This window comes from Leguminivora glycinivorella, chromosome 25, assembly GCF_023078275.1.
Source record: "Leguminivora glycinivorella isolate SPB_JAAS2020 chromosome 25, LegGlyc_1.1, whole genome shotgun sequence".
Classification (NCBI taxonomy): domain Eukaryota; kingdom Metazoa; phylum Arthropoda; class Insecta; order Lepidoptera; family Tortricidae; genus Leguminivora; species Leguminivora glycinivorella.
Window position 1 is genome coordinate 11,759,742 of NC_062995.1, and position 21,235 is coordinate 11,780,976.

The 21,235-nt window shown below is 37.6% G+C and overlaps 1 protein-coding gene across 2 annotated transcripts in view; it reads right to left on the minus strand.

The window, feature by feature from the left end:
- The window catches only part of LOC125239240 (zinc finger protein 813-like), a 35,902-nt gene extending 33,038 nt beyond the window's left edge, over nt 1–2,864 (minus strand). For both annotated transcript variants that reach the window (XM_048146773.1, XM_048146774.1), the window contains exon 1: nt 2,653–2,864. In XM_048146773.1, the coding sequence (XP_048002730.1) occupies nt 2,653–2,787 (135 nt within the window). In that variant the 5' untranslated portion in view covers nt 2,788–2,864. The remainder of the gene's footprint in view (nt 1–2,652) is intronic.
- Nucleotides 2,865–21,235: the final 18,371 nt, after the last annotated feature.

Here is a 21,235-nt window from a genome sequence, read left to right on the forward strand (position 1 = left end):
AGCGTGTCAAATTTTGTACTGAAGTTGATTCTTGCCTGTAATTTTAAATATGTCTCAGGCTCTTGATTGTTCATAATTTTTGTGTTGTTGCAATTGAATATCACGTAAAGAGGCATTTTTTATGTTTTGGTTGACTTCAACTTACAAAAATTGACGCCCGAAAGCTTCAAGCTGCGAGTAAAGACGGACAACTCAGTGGATTTCACTGAGTTCATTTGACACGCTAAGTAGATACGTTTGCTTGATCTATGGTATATATGACATCTGTGGAAAAGTTCATATTTGACTGACTAAAATAGTATAACTTGTTTGTATGTTTAAGTAAGAATACAAAGGAAACACTTTTCGCACTACAACTGTACAGCCAACCAATTGGAACATTTGGAGGCCACTCTACAACCATGTCAAAATGACAAGCAGTAAGAGATTTCTTACAATCTGATTTATAACGTCACTATGACATAGTTCTACAGTGGGCTAGGGTTCCAATTGGTTGACTGTACGTGTACACACACATTACAGCCTCCTGAGCGTAGTTGCTGAGAGATGGGACAGTGGCCTCATCAAGCACTGGTCCTCTCTCCATGTATCTCTAGTACCTAAGTTAGTTATTTAAGATTATTTTTAAGTTAACCATAGTTTTATGTTTTAGGTTAAGTTATACTAACAAAATATGGACCTTGTTTGTCTGAAATAAATGCATTTTATTTTATTTTTTATTTTATTTTATTACAAAGAGATTACATATTTTTATTGGTAAAAGAAAATTCCATGTCCAGTGGTTACATTACTTTACTTAAGTAAACTTCTACTGTCAAATGTCAATAAAAAAAGTTAATTATAAGGCCAGCAACAGACAGTCTTAAAATTCATAATCTTAAAAAGACTTGTATGCAAATCCCCGATCACTGATTATCACAGAGTACATTGTATTCACAGAATACGTTATAAAATGTGTACAATTAATATTTATAATAGACTAGCGACCCGCCCCGGCTTCGCACGGGTACTATACCTACATGTAAACCTTCCTCTACAATCGCTCTATCTATTAAAAAAAACCGCATCAAAATCCGTTACGTAGTTTTAAAGATTTAAGCATACATAGGGACATAGGGACAGAGAAAGCGACTTTGTTTTATACTATGTAGTGATGAACATTTCATTTAATTTTTTTACATCGTATGTGTGCAAGTTGATGACACCGTGTTGAGAAATTCATCAATAGTGTAACAGGCCATATCTAGTAATAACTTTTTAAGTTTGCGACTATATCATTTAAGAAGTTTTTAAGTTTTGCGACTATGAAACAAGCAAGGGGACCTAAGACACGTTTTTATGGCAAAATCACTGATTTAAACTTTCACGATTATTACACATAATTATTTTTAAAATCGGGACTTAATCGCGTATGACTACATATTAAACTGACCTACGCTACTGAACTGTAGTCATACGTGATAAAGTCCCGATTTTAAAAATAATTATGGCAATATCACCACTGCATTACTTGTAAACTATGCGAGGTGTGCAATAAAGAGTATTATATTGTATTGTATCACACAGCAACAGTGCTTTGGTTTTTTAGTGTTGTGTCTTGAATAATCCATACTAATATTATAAATGGGAAAGGGTGTGTGTCTGTTTGTTTGTCCATCTTTCACGGCAAAACGGAGCAACAAATTGACGTGATTTTTTAAATGGAGATAATAAATAAAATAAAATAAAAATAGCCTTTATTATTGAAGTTTCATTTAACTACATTTTTTTTTTTACTCATTTACATCGGCAACTCCAACTCGTCCTTTGACGAAGGCCTCCTCCAAAGTCCTCCACTGGTTCCTGTCTCTTGCCACAGTCATCCAAGCCCTTCCACCCGTCCCTCTCAGGTCCCCGGACCATCTACATTTTTGAGGCCCGCTTTTTCTTGTGCTGTACCTAGGGCACCACTCTACAAGCTCTCGAGTCCACTTGTCTCTGCCCTCTCTCATTATGTGGTAAATGGAGATAGTTGAAGGGATGGAAAGTGACATAGGCTATTTTTTGTCTCTTTCTAACGTAAGCGAAGCCGCAGACAAAAGTTGTAATAAATAAATCAGAAGGGCTACTAAGATGAGGGGATGAAATACCTCAGATAACACAAGTACAGTCTAATGTGTGTGTAATGAGAATCACTTAAAAAATGAACTAGACAAGCATGTTACATCCACAACTCTGCTATGATTGCTGTCGTAATCATGACTGGATACAAACTATATGTTACTAGAGTATTAAAGATTACTTTAACGAGACATATGATTAAGTAATGTATCACAGTTCCTACTATTGTTAAGATATAAATATATTGTTAAACATTATATTTAAGTTAGATGTAAGTATTAGATTTGCTTTGATTTGTGTCCTTACAGGACGTCACACAAAACTAACCACACATTATATGTAACACCTTTATATCTGGTTTGTGACATGCAATAAACGATTCTATTCTATTCTATATCAGTTTTTTAACTGCCTGCTTGCTTATTATGCTTGCTTATACTGCGTGAAGTGGCGCTGGATAAGACAGAGTGGCGATCTCTTGTGTCAGAGTCCAAGATCCTTATTGGGTCGCTGAGCCAGTGAAGTAAGTATTAGAAACTCTAAAACACTTACAGAACTCCCCGAGATGCGAGCAAAGGTGTCGGCGAGATTATATTCATCAATATTGTAGAGCCGACAGTCCGTCATTAGACATACGCGGCAGCACAACAAGTTGTTCTGCAATAGCGTTTTTTTCCTTTTACTCATTGTCGAATAGTTGTTTTACAATCTGAATAGTATGGTTTATTTTAGGCAAAAGTAATGAAAAGCAAGCATATAGCGTAGTTTTGGAAATACAACCATAGACTCAGATACATTTAATCAACTGTCAGCCATCTGTCAGTTGTAACCATAGACAAACCAAGATGTCGGTATCAAATTGATGCGTTCAGAAATCAACTTATTGAAACTCTACATAACAGACATGCGTACCGGACGCGACTTGTAGTCCGGGATGTGGTGTGATCGAGTGGAAGGTGGTTTGTTAAAGTTGTAACACACGACCGCACAGCACCAAGGTCATTCACATAACGCATTGGTTCATACTATCCTGTAAAGTAGCTGATAAACGACGCCACGTAAGTGAGAGCGAGGAAGAAAAACTATCTCGCATTTAAATTGCTATTAATAAGTCCGCACAGTACCAAGGTCATCGACATACTATCCTGGTATGTGGATGACCTTGGTGCGGTGCGGTAAATGGGAGCGAAAAATATCCAAAGTCGCTGTACGGTGCGGTCGTTTGTTAGATACGTTACAGGATATAGCAATATGTGAGATGGAGGACATGATGATCGGATTGTAGTGTAGTGTGACAACCCTGATGATATATAACTCATCTCATACAGAGTGACAACCCTATGCTCATGCAGCTGTGTGTTATGGATCATAGGCTCCCCACAGACAGTCTTAAAAATTCATAATCTTAAAAAAAACTTGTATGCAATCTGACAGTTCAGATCTGTCAGTGTCTTGTCAGTGTCAGTTTGAACTGTCAGATTGCATACAAGTTTTTTTTAAGATTATGAATTTTTAAGACTGTCTGTGGGGAGCCATAGAGTTTTACGATGTAATTATAAGTAATCATAAAGTTTATGGTATAATTGTTATTGTGAAGGTTGAATATGCAATCGACTCATGCTTGACCAAATTTAAGTTTGGAACCTCAGTTGTCTATGTGCAGACTTTTGAGTTTTCAAACGACACTCTTTTGACAGGACTCATGATGTAAACATGTTTGTGTAAATATATATTAATAAATTATAAATAAATAACGTTCGGATAATCCAAAGTGCCTTCCTATTGTTCCAAGGACCTCCTGTGGGAATTACCACAGGTTATGGCCCATACGCAACATTAAGGAACATTGTGTTTAAAGCTAGGAAGTGTTATTATTTTTTCAGCATTATTTAGTCAGCTTTCGTACGGCGAGAATAACGTTAGCAACCACAGTTGTTGACAACATAACCTTAGCAACGAGAGTAACATCATAGTTAAAGGAAAACCGTAAGTAAATTACATCATGGACAGCAAGGACAACATAAAGACTTTGAAATTAAATACGAATTATTCTAATTGGAGAAAACTAGCTAAATTATTTCTGGATGCAAAAGGAATTGGAGCTGATGATAAAGGTAAAGACGCAAAAGCTAAATACTATATTTTAAATTCAATGGATGAAAATATTTTACATTATGTGATTAATTGCTCAACCACAAAGGATATTTTTGAAAAATTAGATATTGTATTCAATTACAAAGTGGAAAAAGACAGTCACCTCAGAGTTATAGAATTTTATAACTACAAATTTACTGGAGATATACTTCAAGATATTAGCAAATTGCAAAATATGTGTTTTGAACTAGAATCTACCGCAAATAAAATAAATGATGACATGCTTATACAAAAGATTTTGACCATTTTACCTTCAACATTAAATTACTTCAGGACTGTATGGGAGGTAACTCCGAAGTCTGACCAAACCATACATACTTTGATCGAACGAATTCAAAAAGAACTTAAGCTTGTTGATAATAATTATTCAATTGTAGTCAATTCTGATATAAATCACCAAACAGAGGAAGCAATGAAAAGCAATTAAAGAATTTGTTTTAATTGTAACCAACAAGGGCATATTGCGAGATTCTGTAATAATAAAAAATGCACAATATGCAATAAAAGTGGCCACACTTCCAGTGAATGTTTTTCTACAAAGGTATGTAGGAAATGTAACAGGAAGGGACACATTGAAAAATTTTGTCGCACTTTTAGTCTGGTGAGTGAACAACAGAAGCATACAACTAGTATTAGAGCCATTATTGATTCGGGTGCATCCTCTCACATGTTCTATAATAATGATGTCATTAACTCCACAGAAAATGTAAATGTAGAAATAAGATGTGCTAATGCAGAGAACCTCGTCGCACAAGCCATAGGTACAGTAAAAACAAATGGTTTTGAACTGGAAGATGTACTACATGTTCCTGCAATTTCTAGAAACCTGATATCTGTAAGTTCAATCACTGATCATGCAGCTTCTGTACTCTTCGTTGGAAACAAGGTAACTGTAAAGAAATATAATCGCATTATTCTTACGGGATATAAAACTAGAAACGGTCTTTATGAAACAGAATTTTCTGCTAACACTGTTCGCGAGGTTTTGCTTTCTGAGAACGCCGATATTTGGCATCGTCGGCTAGGTCACGTATCGGATGTGCCGCGTCTAGCTAAACTGGTGAACGGTATCAAAATTGGGGGGGAACATAAAGAAAACTTTTGTGAAATATGCATTAAAGCAAAAATGACTAGAAAACCTTTCAAAAATAATAGAATTAAAGCAAAATTTCCTTTAGAAATTATCCATACGGACATTTGCGGTCCGATAGAAATTCCCACTTGGGATAATAAAAAATATTTTATTACTTTTTTGGATGACTTTACACATTTTTGTGTTGTCTACTTAATTACTTTTAAAAGTGAAGCCTTTGATAAAATAAAACAGTTTGTGACTTTAGCGGAGAACCATTTCAATACAAAAGTTAAGAAAATCAGATGCGACAACGGAAAAGAATACTCGAACAATAACCTAATGTCTTGGTGCAGCTCTAAGGGCATAATTATGGATCTAACAATACCCTACACTCCTCAATTAAATGGAAAAGCAGAGCGATTAAATAGAACCTTGTTAGAACGAACGAGAGCATTAATATTCGATGGTCGAGTTCCAAATTATCTATGGGGTGAAGCTCTTATAACTGCAAGTTTCTTAATCAATAGAAGTCCTACCGAAGGCAAAGACAAAACTCCAGCAGAGATGTGGTTTGGCATCAAACCTGATGTATCACATGTAAGACGTTTTGGTTCAACAACTTTTTATAAAATAAACTCTGGTGTACGAAAGCTAGATGTCAGATGCAAAAAGGGAATCCTGATTGGCTATATCAGGAATGGTTACAAAATATGGGTGGATGAAACAAAAACAATTGTAAGAGCGAGGGATGTAAGAATAAATGAAGATGAGCAAGGTATATATACAAATGAAGAAAATGATGAAACTATTAGAGGTCTTTGGACAATCAACGAAGAAACTAAAGAGACAGTTAGGGAAGGCACAACACAAAATGAAGATCAAATAAACAGGCAGGAAGAAAATCAGGTCAGAAGAGTCAACAGTAATGAAGGTCGAGAAGGAGATACATTAAGAAGAATTGAAACAAGTAGCAATGGAGAGGAGGGTCGAGAAGGAGGTACATCAAGAAGAGTTGGAGGAAGTAGTAATATAGAGAAGAGTCGAGAAGGTGATATGTTAAAAAGAAAAGTAAGAAGTAGAAATGCAGAGAATGTTCGAGAAGGTGTTATTCATTTAAGAAGATTAGGAAGCGAAACAAGTGAAGATGAAACAAAAGAAGATGAAACAAAAGAAGATGAAACAAAAGTAGATGAAACAAAAGAAGATGAAACAAAAGAAGGTGAAACAAAAGAAGATGAAACAAATGAAAGCGAAACAAATGAAGGCGAAATAAATGATGGCGAAACAAATGAAGGTGAAATAAATGAAGGCGAAACAAATGAAGATAAAACAAAAGACAATAATGAAACAAATGAAATAGAAACAATTGAAGAAGAAGAAAATAATGAAGTATTTTATGATGGGAATGAAGAATTTTTTGATAATGAAGAAGTTGAAAATCGAGTTGGAAGTATTGAAAATCAAAATATTGATAGTGATGTTAATCAAAATAGAAGAGTTCAACCTGCTAGAGACCGCAGATTACCTGATAGATATAAAGATTATTTAATGAATTATGATACTGAAGCTTCAATGTTAACTTACGAGGAGGCAATAGAATCAAAAGAAAAGGATAAATGGAAAAAGGCAATAAAAGAAGAAATTAAATCACTTGAAGAAAATAAGACGTGGTCATTTGTGGATGAACAGGAAGCAAAAGGAAGAAAATTAGTTACTAGCAAGTGGATTTTTACAGTAAAGTCTGATGGCAGATATAAAGCCAGACTAGTTGCAAGAGGCTTTCAACAAAAGTACAAAATAGATTATGACGAGACGTACAGTCCGGTAGTTAATAGTACGTCTTTAAGAATCTTACTATCTATTGCAGCGGCAAAAGGGTTAAAAATAAAACAGTTTGATGTGAAGACAGCCTTTTTACATGGAGACTTGAAAGAATGTATATACATGAAGGTACCCAAAGGCTATAGCAACAAAGAAGGCAAAGTATGCAAACTAAACAAGAGCTTATACGGTCTGAAACAAGCTCCACTAATGTGGAATATTAAGTTTACAGAGTTCTTAATAAAGATGGGGTTCAAGCAGATGAAACTTGATCAATGCATTTTTGTTATGGAGGGTGAAAGGAAGATTATTCTTGCGGTATATGTCGATGATGGATTAGTTCTTGGAGAGAAAGAAGAAGATCTAGTGTACATAATAGAAAGAATTAGAAAGGCTTTTGAACTAAGAGTCTTAGATGAAGTCACCAATTACATTGGTTTGGACATTAAGCAAGATGAAAATGGGATTAAAATTTTTCAGAAAACATACAGTGAGAAAATCATTAAGAAATTTAACCTAAACAATGCCAAAGAATGTAAATGTCCAACAATTCTGATAGAACAGCATCCGTCAGTAAAGGTTGATACTAAGTCTCATGAGCTTTACCGAGAGATGATAGGGTCATTGTTATATCTTTCGAATAAAACGCGACCAGACATTAGTTTTCAAGTGGGTTATTGTTCGAGGCATCAAAATTCTCCAAATTTAAATGATTTGAATAATGCTAAGACAATTTTGCGATTCCTGAAAGGCTCAACAGAAAAAGGGATTCACTTTAATAAAGATGATAAAGTACTCAGGGGTTATTGTGATTCGGATTTCGCGGGAGATCCAGACACTAGGCGCAGCACTTCTGGTTTTGTGATTTGGCTGAATGGTGGACCAGTGGCATGGAGCTCAAGAAAACAATCAGTAGTCGCACTGAGCAGCACAGAAGCAGAATTCATAGCAGCAGCAGAATGTTGTAAAGAACTACTATTCATAAGGGATCTGATTTTTGAGATAACCAAGGAAAAACTAGAAGTTGAGATGAGAGTAGATAATCAATCTGCAATTTGGCTTATGAAAAAAGGAATCATGGGGAGAAGAAGCAAACACATAGACGTAAAATACTATTACCTAAAAGAGAAAATTGACGAAAATCAGATTACAGTTAAATACTGTCCGACGGGATCACAGCTGGCTGATATACTAACTAAAAGTTTACCGGCTGTAAAGTTTGAAAAATGTCAACGAAGATTAGTGTTTTAGTGATATTGTGGCTAAAATGAGTCATTGAGTGTAGTATAAGTGCGGGCTAAAGTGAACGTTAATTATTTTTCGGCTCATGTCGGGGTTTGTTTATAATAATCGTAGTATGTAAGTTTTTTATAGGGTGTGTAAAAATAATACAGGAATGTGTATTGAAAGAAAACTTAAGGATTCTGGAAGCATGAAATAAAGTTAGAATTAAGGGGGTGCTTAATAATGATTCACTTAAGGGGGTGGGGTGTAAGTGTACTAATGGTAAGTGAATCAATATAAAAGTAACCAACAAACCAACTTGAAAAAGAGTAAAACCACACATTCATTTAATAATTATTATTTACACAGTGTTCTGAAGTTATCCTTAAGTATTTTTTCTAAATTTTATTTATTCCAAATATTATTATAATTTTTAGTATTTTAGTATTTGTTTAGAGAAGGGAAGGATACGTAAATTTTATAATCGATATATATATATTTGGCAATTAGTAATGATGTATCGAGCGGTGGAGAATAAAGATAAGTATGAGTCGAGAGGTGGAATAAATAAGGGAGATAGATGTAGTTAATTTATATATTAGTAGCGATGTATCGAGTGGGAGAATAAAGATAAATATAAAGCGAGAAGTAGAATAATTAACTGTTTATTTATATATTTGTAGCGATGTATCGAGTGGGAGAATAAAGATAAATATAAAGCGAGAAGTAGAATAATTAACTGTTTATTTATATATTTGTAGCGATGTATCGAGTGGGAGAATAAAGAATAATATGAGGCGAGAAGCTGAATAATTAACTACTTATTTATATATTAGTAGTGATGTGTCGATTAGTGGGAGTTTATATTATATGAGAGTACATGTAGATATGTACTAATTAATATTTGATGATAATGTTTTTTGAAACCTTTTGTTTTTTGGTAAACTAATGTGATGAAAGTTTTTGAAATATTGTTCTGGAAATGAGATTGTGGCCTTTTAAATAAAAGTTGTAAAGTATTAGATAAAAGTTGTAAAGTATGTACTAACGCTTCAAGCAGAGTCGATTGAGGGGGTGTGTTATTGTGAAGGTTGAATATGCAATCGACTCATGCTTGACCAAATTTAAGTTTGGAACCTCAGTTGTCTATGTGCAGACTTTTGAGTTTTCAAACGACACTCTTTTGACAGGACTCATGATGTAAACATGTTTGTGTAAATATATATTAATAAATTATAAATAAATAACGTTCGGATAATCCAAAAGTGCCTGTGGGAATTACCACTATTGTCATTACAATAAAATGTAATGTTAAAACAGATGGGAATGGACCTGACCTGACTTGACTTTTGAGTTATCATTACACCCGAAGCACCCCACACGTCATGGCGACCCTGCCAGTCGGGCTTACAGCCGTAGCCTGTAGCCCCAGCCGACCATGCGTAAGCCGAGCGCCGCTAAGTCACCAAGCCACGCTAAGCCTCGCCGCAGCTAGTATACCAGCAGCACCGACAACAAGGCGGCCGACGATAAGTGATTATGCGTGCCGAGCCAGTCCACCGCAGCATCGTCGACCCACGTCCCGCAGCGCAGCACCGCGCACTGTACCCGCTCCAGCCATGGACCACACGGTATAATATAACCTGTATTATTACGTCACCAGCGTACAATTTACACTAACAATGTTTCTTTTTTTTCCTTATTAAGTTTTCTATATACTTTTTTAATAAGTTCTTATATTTAAATAATAAGTTTAATTTTTAACAGCCAAAAAAAAAACTATATTAATATATTATTATAATCTTAGTTAAGACTCTTTGAGTTATTTCAATTTAATGTCATGAAAAAATCGTTTCTTGTTCAGATTCAGAAACAATGTTCATATTTTTTTTTTAAGTTCAAATTGATTTAATATAATGCCATCCAGATTAAATTACCTACTTAGTGTTTTGTAAACTAAGACAGACAGGATTTTCAAGAACGCTTAGCCTGATCCACTTTAAGTTTCTGAAATCTTCTTGTATATGGATGTTTTTGAATTAGGTATTTGTTTATGAAAGGAAAAAAATGAAGGTAATTGATTAAAAATAGGTATGTCTATCGCACCATCGGTAGCCCGAGAGGCTTTGGGCGATACATAGCCAGGGTACGCCAGGATACAAGCAGGTACGATATCCTTGACGGCTGACCATGATTCGATCGAGAATCAATCGTGGAGACCTATGGACACACACAAATAGTATTGTGTGATGCGTTTAAAAGCAATGCCTGAATGTATGAAATATACTAGAGTATATTGTAATCGCCAGTGTGAGCGATATTTTTTTTTCTTGTATCCTGAGCAAATAAATATGTATTGTGCTGAGTAATAGCCATAAATGAAAATGCGTTGTGTACCCTTACCGTTTGTGATGCATTTAGTCTGCACACAAAAATACGGTTAAAATTGTTTTTATCCCTTTCAAATAAATACAGAAGTCAATATGACAGGCAAAGACAACAGATCTAATGGAAGATTGTAAAGTGTTTATGAATAATGTCATTAGTAAAATTAAAACATATTATGATCAGATGACACCATCCAAGTAAGGAATTGCTAAAAAAAAAACACTCATTGGCACACATATACACACCTATACACTATACACATATAGCTATCTTAAACTTATAATGATTTTTTTTTGCATATCCAAGTAGCAATAAGATTTTTTTTATTATATTCAGATTTTAATTAAGAATCTATAATCAATTAAAAATGTATCCCAGTAGAAATAAGTAAAAAAAAAAAGAGTAAAAAGCCAAAAATTCATCATTTCATCATTTCACGTCAATAATAACAGTCCACAACCCCGCTAGCTATCAATTCAAAGACCTTTACAGGGGACAGCTCAATCACATTTTTTGCCATACGAAATTAAACCCAAAATTTGAAAATAATTATAATGTGATTATTTTGATGCCTGTAAATCAAAGATTTGTATAATTAAAAAATACTTTCAATTGGGTGTTAGTAGATTTAGTAGTAACTTTGAAAATTGACTGGTATCCCCAATTTATGACAGTGATGACGTCACTGAATAATGTTGACATTGCCAGCAAGTGCGAGAGGGACACCAGCCCAAACAATTACCTCTCATGTGGACACACTTTTTGACCTAATTAAACAATCTAGTTTAATAATTCTAAATCTATGATGTCAACATTATTCAGTGACGTCATCACTGTTGTACGATCTAGCTATCGTACAGCGTAGGTATAGCATATACTGTAGCAATGTCTTTACGCAAATATGCGCACTCGCGCGACCTAGATTATTTATTCAACACGTGTAATTGCATTAAGTACAAAAATCAGTGCATTAAAGACTATGGTTAACAACAAACGTATGTGAGTTATTTATGGGTTCCTGGGATTCTGACAGTACCGTCAACTGGCGCGTACATGTTGGTCCTTCGAGCTTAGTGATGGTGTTCAGAGAAAGTTAGTGTGGTTACCGTTTCAACTCGGTTGGCCTCCCACAAGCGGGTCTCACCAACTTAGTTGAGAGGACGTGGTGTCGCACAATGGATTTCAAGAATACCTACTAAGGAACCGTGACAAGCTATTGAATTTGACATTTTGCATTGGGCATTTTATTGCTATTGACACTTGCATTATTGACATTGACATTTATAGTACTATTTAAGGTACTTTATGACATTGGGCATTTTATTGCTATTGACACTTGCATTATTGACATTGACATTTATAGTACTATTTAAGGTACTTTATGACATTGGGCATTTTATTGCTATTGACACTTGCATTATTGACATTGACATTTATAGTACTATTTAAGATACTTTATGACATTTTGACATTTGACAAATCATACCTGCTTGAAGAGCCATGGATGATTACGATCGTATATTGCAACGTCAGAGGGAGATCATCGATGCTATTCAGCGAGTGGAAACGAACTTCAAGAAAGACTCTGACTTCAGGAAAACCGAAGAATACTTACGGACGAGAATTGGCGCCGTAGACACGTTATGGGAAGAATTTGAGAAGAATAACTTGAAGCTTCGTGACGCACCTGACCAAACTGGGGAGTATTTTGTGGATAATGTGTACCAGCAAATGCAGGTTCGTACTGACAACATTCGTACGATGCTTTCAAATTACCGTTTTGGGGAGCCATCGACTCCTAAGGCCACAGATACTCAACAGCAGCAGCAAACTAGCAAACTTAACGAGCTTTTTAGTGAGCAGAAAACTAACTTCAGAGCTTTTCAAAGAATTTTGAGCTATATTGACATTGACAAGATATCTGAGAAATGGGAAATGGAGGATGAACTTCGTAACCTTCAGACTCGATGGGACACTATTGACACTTTGCATCTGAAAATTGACAACTTGCTCCAGGGATCGGATAAGGATTACGAAGAAAGATACTCTGTGTATGAAAAGAAGTATCGACTGACAAAGAGGGCGCTAAACCAGAAAATTTCTGCTGCAACACATTTACACAAGTCAACGCCGCAAATGGAGATACCTAACTTCTACGGTGACTACTCTCAATGGCCTACATTTATAGATTTGTATAAGACTGCAATCCATGACAACCCTGTGCTATCTAAAGCACAAAAAATGCAACATTTAAAGGGAAGCTGAAAGGCGAGGCACTACGGCTCATTCAGCATCTCAGTGTGACTGCTGACAACTATCTCACTGCATGGGACTTGCTGTATCATCGCTACAACAATAATCAGTTACTCTTCACCCGGCAGATAGAGATATTTTTGAATCAACCTACACTGCACAAGCAAACTTCTCATGACATTAAAAAGCTGCATGACACTACTATGGAATGTGTACATGCCATACACAACCTTGGCATAGACACAACTACTTGGGACCCACTTCTTGTTCACCTTCTGGCTAAAAAGTTGGACCCATTGACACTAGCTGACTACAAGGAGTCTCGTAAAGCGCCGCGAGAGCTGCCGACTTTAGATGAATTCACCGCTTTCTTGGAAACGAAGTTCCTCGCACTGGAACCTATGAACAGGAAAGATCGAGAATCTGCAGGATCATCATCATGGTCATCTAATAAACAACTGACATTCAAGCCCAAGGATACATTTTCCCCGGCCTACAAACGAACATCGTCCGGTAAACCAAGTTCATTCAACTTCAATATTAATGCAAGTTGCGTAGTATGCAATATAAACCATCCATTATACCAATGCAAGAAATTTGAATTGATGTCACCGGACGAAAAATGGAAAACAGTTTCGAAACACGGAATGTGCAAAAACTGTCTCTATGTACATGAGCGCAATGTATGCAATTCTACAAAAACATGCAAAATTTGCCATGAAAGGCATAATACTTTACTACATGACGCGATAAATGAACACGCCGGCCCAATATCGCGGTCGCCGCCCGCCGCCGCTAAGCAACAACAGCGTCAGCAATATAACCGGGAATCGTCAAGTAATCACGTTGCGGACGACGATGGCGAAACTTTATTGACAACTGTACAAATACGTGTACGAACGAATGACAATGGGTATGTGACACTTCGGTGCCTTTTAGACCAAGGCTCACAGATTTCACTGATCAGTCAAGATGCTATGCACCGGCTGGGAATACCCTGCCAACAATTAAACGCATCCGTTACAGGAATCGGCAAAAGTACAAGAAAGGTTAAAGGGAAGGTCAGACTCGACTGCAAATCAATTCATGATGACTTCGCCTTCCATACCAATGCGTTAATTTTGCCGAAGCTTATTAATAACCTGCCTAGCAACTCATTTGAGAAACAAAACGATGAACATATTCAACATTTACAACTGGCTGACCCAGACTACAATATTTCGAAACCGATTGACATTTTGCTTGATGTAAGGGTCTATTCTAGAATTATAATGGGAGGTCTCGTCAGAGGATCGGACCAGCAGCCCATTGCCCAACAGACTCTTTTGGGTTGGATCATTTCCGGGGGTGTAAACGCTACCTCTCTGCAATTACGTAACTGCAACGTCATAATTAATGACCTGCGAGCAATCGCCAACTACTGGGAGCTGGAAGAACTCAGCGGCCAGGACAGCACTGCAACTGAACAGGAACAATATTGTGAACAACTATACTCACAAACTACAAGACGGTTGCCTAATGGAAAATATGAAGTTAGGCTGCCCATGCAAGACAATTTTGAAGCTAAATTGGGTCAATCAAAATCAAAGGCTCTCGCCCAATTTCATCATCTAGAACAACGTTTGACAAGAAACCCCAAATTGCGAGAAAGCTACAAAAAGTTCATGGAAGAATACTTGGAATTGGGCCACATGGAAGAGTGTACGACTCGGCAGGAGCCCTCATGCTATCTCGCTCATCATGGGGTGCATAAGATGGACTCTACCACTACCAAATTGCGTGTGGTATTCAATGCTTCATCCCCCACAGCCTCAGGATACAGCTTAAATGATCTGATGGAATGTGGGCCCAAACTGCAACAAGATATTCAAGATCTCCTACTGAGGTGGAGAACATACAAAATCGTCTACACTGCAGACTGTGAAAAGATGTATCGGTGCATACTTATCCAGGAAGATCAACAACACCTGCAAAAGATACTGTGGAGAGACCATCCTCAAGATCTTCTAAAGGAATACAAACTCTGCACTCTGACCTACGGCATGAAAGCCGCCCCGTTCCTCGCACTAAGAACTATGGCTCAACTAGCCATCGATGACGCTGACAAATATCCCTTAGCCTCCAAGGTCATGCAGACGGATTTCTACGTTGATGACCTACTAAGTGGATGCAATAATATTGACGAAGCGCGAGAAACGCAGCAACAGCTCATTGACATGCTCCGTGGTGCTGGTATGAACCTAAGAAAATGGGCCAGCAACACACCTCAACTATTATCTAACTTATCACCTGACAAAATAAATCAATCTGCAATTGACATTACAAATGACATGAAATCAACAAAGGCGCTCGGATTACAATGGAGTCCGCTTACCGACACCTTTACGTTTCATTACAAACATAAACAATCGAACTCGGATAAATACACAAAACGGATATTGCTATCCGAAATATCCCGAATATTTGACCCTCTCGGATGGCTTTCACCCGTAACCATCAGAGCTAAACTATTATTCCAAAAGGTTTGGCTCACCGGGACTGACTGGGATCAAGAAGTGCCACAAGATAATCAGCAAGAATGGTCCAGAATTCGTGATGACTTACTCAACATTGACAAATTGACAATACCCCGATGGATCGGAGACACCACACAGGCGCTTGCAGTCCATGGCTTTTGCGACGCTTCGGAAAAGGTCTACGCATGTGTTATCTATCTTAAATCCATCAATGACAGAGGAGAAATTACGACAAGAATCATTGCTTCGAAAACGAAACTTGCACCGAAAAAGAAGCCACTGACATTGCCTAAACTGGAACTTTCGGGAGCTCTCCTATTATCTAAACTAATGGCAAAGATCCTTAAAACACTGCCAAATGCATCCATACCTATTTACGGGTGGTGTGACTCACTTGTCACATTGGGATGGTTAAAAGGAAACCCATCGCGCTGGAAGACATTTGTAGCCAATCGGGTAACCGAAATCCTTGACATTATGCCCTACACATGCTGGAGACATGTAAGCTCGCAGAATAACGCCGCAGACTGTGCGACGCGAGGCATCTCTACTACTCAGTTGACAACACACGCGCTATGGTGGGAAGGGCCTCACTTCATAAAAGGGGAAATTCCTGACAATGTTGACAAAATTGCATTACCCCAATGTGAGGCCAAACAAGAAAAGAAGACCTGTCTTGTCCTGGCAACATCTTCAACTATTGAAGATTTATTGGAAAAACACAGCTCACTGTCCCGCATAGTACGAATCATATGTTACGTATCACGTTTCATAACAAACCTACGACATCGCGTGACGTATGCGCAGCCGGCTACGTCGGGCGAACATGACTCCCTAGGCGTTTTGCAAAACAAACCTATATACACGAACTACTTGACAACTAAGGAAATTGAAAATGCATACAATATTATGGCAAAGGTAGTACAGCGGCAAGAGTTTGACAAAGATATAACTGACATCGTGCTCATCAAGGAAGACTTTTTACCACCCGCGAAGTGGGCCATGGGTCGTGTGACAGACGTACATCACGGCAAGGACGGATACGTCCGTGTTGTTACGCTAAAAACAAAAGGAAGAGAAATCCAAAGACCCGTGGTCAAAATAGCTCCGCTGCCTATTCAAAAGTCAGAACAAACCAGTCCCATAGACCCGGACATGAAATCTGACTCCGTTCCACCAAAAACGCATAAACGAGCACGAGGCAATAAACAATGTTTTATAACATCGATGTTACTGTTATTAATGACATGTGTGCTACCGGCTACCGCCCAGACACTCCATATTGACAAGATACAAACCAACAACTCGCTTTATTTTGACAAAATTGCAGACATAAGGATCATACAGGATGAGTGGAAGATGGTCGCATTTTACAACATGACGACATATTGGGATAGCATATGTTCAATTGAAAAGTACATTCAACTTATAAAAACAAAATGCAACAATGACTACACATGTGCTCCAATTATTGCACAATTCGAACACGAGTTAAATGAACTGCGTCACTACAACGATTTGCTGACAAGTCACCCTAACACAAACCGCCAACGAAGAGGTCTAGCCAATGGAGTCGGCTATTTAGCTAATACCTTATTTGGCGTACTTGATGATCGATTTGCAGAAAAATATGAAAAGGATATTGACACAATTACGAAGCGAGAAGATCACATTTTCAACTTGTACAAAAACCAGACATCCATACTTGAAGCTCACAACAATATTCTCAAACGCAACGAGATTATCATGAAAAATCAATTTGACTCAATTGCAAAAACCGTCCATAATCTAATCGAAGATGTGAATCAAGCACAATCCACGAGTTTACGTTTACTGAACTCGTTCTCGCTACTTTCGTCTATGGTAGCGGCGGATGTCATCATCTCAAATTTAAGAAGAATTCAAGATACCCTAGTTGACACCGTCACTGACATATACCATGGTCGATTAAACGTGCATTTACTACCCCCGGTGCAACTCCAACAACAGTTAGAACTGATATCGGGGCATATACAGGATGACCTCACCATTCCAGTTGACAGCGCTGAAGACCTGTACGGATTGCTCCATATCCACGTAAAAGTGACTCGAAAGACCTTAATAATGGAGATACGGCTACCATTATTAAACCGTGAACAGTTCGAGTTAGACGCTATTATCGACCTTCCACGCAGAAACGGAGACAACGCCATTTACATCTCAACAGCAACGAAATACATTGCAATTAACGTCAAGAAAGACACCATAATTCCAATGACAGAAACTGACATTCACGCATGCAACGCTCACAAAAATGATAAAATGTTCTGTCCTTTAAATCACCCTGTATACACAATGAAAGTCGGTGAATCTATTTGTGACATGCAATTGTTATTAAACAACAATAACAAACCTTATTGCCAAGCGACAGCCAAGAAATGCGCTGACAGGTGGATCAAATTACATGCACAGGACACCTGGCTGTATTCCTACTGCCAAGAGCACCCAATACGCGTGATATGTGATAACGGCGTATCCACTGAGACATTGATCGACACGGGTTTGGTCACAATTCCTGCAGGGTGCGCTATGAGAGGAAAATCCTTCGTCATACATTCACAACATGATTACAAGAGTCAAATGTTTGTGCAAGACTTGTACATGGAAATTCCGAAAATATCACCGATCAATGACGTAATAAAAACATCCTTACCGAAAGATGTTCCTATTTTAACAGAAGATCATAACGAAGAATTTCTTGACATAAGCCAGAAATTAACGGCCATTAAAGAAGCACATTTGGACACATTTGATAGAAATGACACCACACATTACGTCATAATCTACATTGCATTGGGAATTACTTCAACCATAACTATTATACTTGCTATCTGCAAATTGAAACGCAAGTCGACGCCTACTCAACCTGACACCCAACTGCAAGCAGTACTATCACTGACCCCTGCGGCCGCTCCTGCGACGACGAGCACGTCGGCGCCTCAGCGTGCTACGTCCTTCTCAGACATCCCAATGACGCCGCAGCAGAGACGAAAAGTTAGCTTTAGGGACTTAAATGAAGAAACATAATCATTTACCTACCTTCTTTTACAGTGTTCACTACTATTTTTATAGCATTTCTTTGTTAAATTGACATATGGTTTTTACTCATTTATTTAACGGTTATAATTTTGCATACTCTTAGGTTGCTTCTCGTTGTTTTGCTTTATAAGTGGCAGTACCATAAATTGGGGATACCAGTCAATTTTCAAAGTTACTACTAAATCTACTAACACCCAATTGAAAGTATTTTTTAATTATACAAATCTTTGATTTACAGGCATCAAAATAATCACATTATAATTATTTTCAAATTTTTTGAAATGTATCGAAACCCTAGTTTGAATATAACATTAAAATAAAATAAGAAGTTATAAAGTCAGGTAATATACAGATAAAAATACTACTAATATGGGAACCTCATTAACACTGGCAACACGTGCGAGAGGGACACCAGCCCAAACAATGCCCTCTCATGTGGACCGTTTTCGCTAGTCTGATACGATCGACTTTCTGTTTCAGTAATAAGGTTTAATTTCGTATGGCAAAAAATGTGATTGAGCTGTCCCCTGTAAAGGTCTTTGGATGCCAGTAAATCAAAGATTTGTATAATTAAAAAATACTTTCAATTGGGTGTTAGTAGATTTAGTAGTAACTTTGAAAATTGACTGGTATCCCCAATTTATGACAGTGATGACGTCACTGAATAATGTTGACATTGTCAGCAAGTGCGAGAGGGACACCAGCCCAAACAATTACCTCTCATGTGGACACACTTTTTGACCTAACTAAACAATTGCTTGCAATCTGATTTGTAACGTCACTATGACATAGTTCTACAGTGGCCTAGGGTTCCAATTGGTTGACTGTACATCGGATTTACTATTTCGTTTGACTGAATACACCGTGGTTTTTATCGCCGATAGGCTCATCGCTTTACTCGCTTTCGGTTCGACCAGTGCTAATATCAAACAGACTAGCAGTTTGCGCAGCTGGTGAAATTTGGTGACGCGACGTGTAAAGTAGATTTCCTCTGTAGTTTATTTCCTATCTTGATCATCATCTATTAAGGTCAGCTATATCAAGGATACCTACTGAAACCATTTAGAGGGTGCGCCCACGGGTGACTTTTTTGTCGTGTCCCAAAGGTGTAATGCCATCTAGGCCACCGTGCCTTTTTCTGTATGGTACTGAGGTACATTTTTTTCTTAGACTTTATCGGTCTATACGGAGTAATATATGTCTTTCCTTCGTACTAAGAATCATAGAGTATATTGAATACGAGGGCGGTTTGACATGTAACTTGTTTCGGGTACTAAAAGATGGCGTTAGTGGTAACTATCTTTTTATTCATAAAGTTTGATAACTAACTGTATTTAATCTGTGGCATCAAAGTAATTGTCGGCGGGAATTTTAGTTTTGACAGCTGTTAGAAAAAAGTTATCAAGTTAAATCGGTATAATGGAGAAAATTGGAGTTCGTGGTGTGATTCAATTCTTTTTTTTGGAAGGGAAAACGGCGAAAGAAATTCATGAAAGGATTTCTCCTACGTTGGGCAACTCTTGTCCTCCGTACGAGACCGTTCGACTGTGGGTAAATGAGTTCAAGCGTGGCAGGACAAGCATTGAAGATGCACCCCGACCAGGTGCTCCGAAAACGGCGGTTTTACCAGAAATCGTAGATAAAATCCACGATCTAGTTTTAGCTGATCGACGATTGAAAATACGTGAGTTAGCTGAAGTCTCAAGCATCTCGACGGAGCGGGTACATTTTATTTTGCATAATGAATTACACATGAAAAAGCTTTGTGCAAGGTGGGTGCCGCGGCTTCTCACTCCAGAACAAAAGCGTATCCGCATGCAAACATCTGCTGCAAACTTGCAGGTGTTTAATAAAAATCCCGTGGAGTTTATTCGACGTTTTGTGACCATGGACGAAACCTGGATTCATCACTATATTCCAGAGACGAAACAACAGTCGAGACAATGGATTAGCCATGGTGAGTCGGCTCCAAAGAAGGCGAAGTGCGTCCCATCAGCTGGAAAAGTGATGGCGTCAGTGTTTTGGGATGCAAAAGGGATTATTTTAATCGACTATCTTGAAAAACTATCACTGGGGCATATTATGCGTCCCTTTTGGACCAATTAAAGGCAGCGATAGCTGAAAAACGTCCAGGGTTGGCAAAAAAAAAGGTCATGTTTCACCATGACAATGCTCCGGTCCACTCATGTCATCTCGTTGAACAAAAATTGGCGGAATTACGGTTTGAAATGCTTCCGCACCCTGCTTATTCGCCAGACTTAGCTCCTTCAGACTATTATCTATTCCCAAAACTCAAAAATTTTCTGTCAGGCCAAAAATTTCAGTCTAATGAAGAGGTGATACTAGAAGTAAACGCATATTTTGAAGACCTGGAAGAAACCCATTTCCGTGAAGGCATCGATAAGTTGCAGAAGCGCTGGGATAAGTGCGTTGAACTTCGGGGAGATTACGTAGAAAAATAAAATATATATAACACATATATTCTTTTTTTATCATATCAAACCAAGTTACTTATCAAACCACCCTCGTAGAATGGTACCTCGATTTTTAGCGCCACCTATTATTTAAAAATAATATCATAACTACAGTTGATACCAACTTACAGTTTTTTTTTTAAATGTGTAAT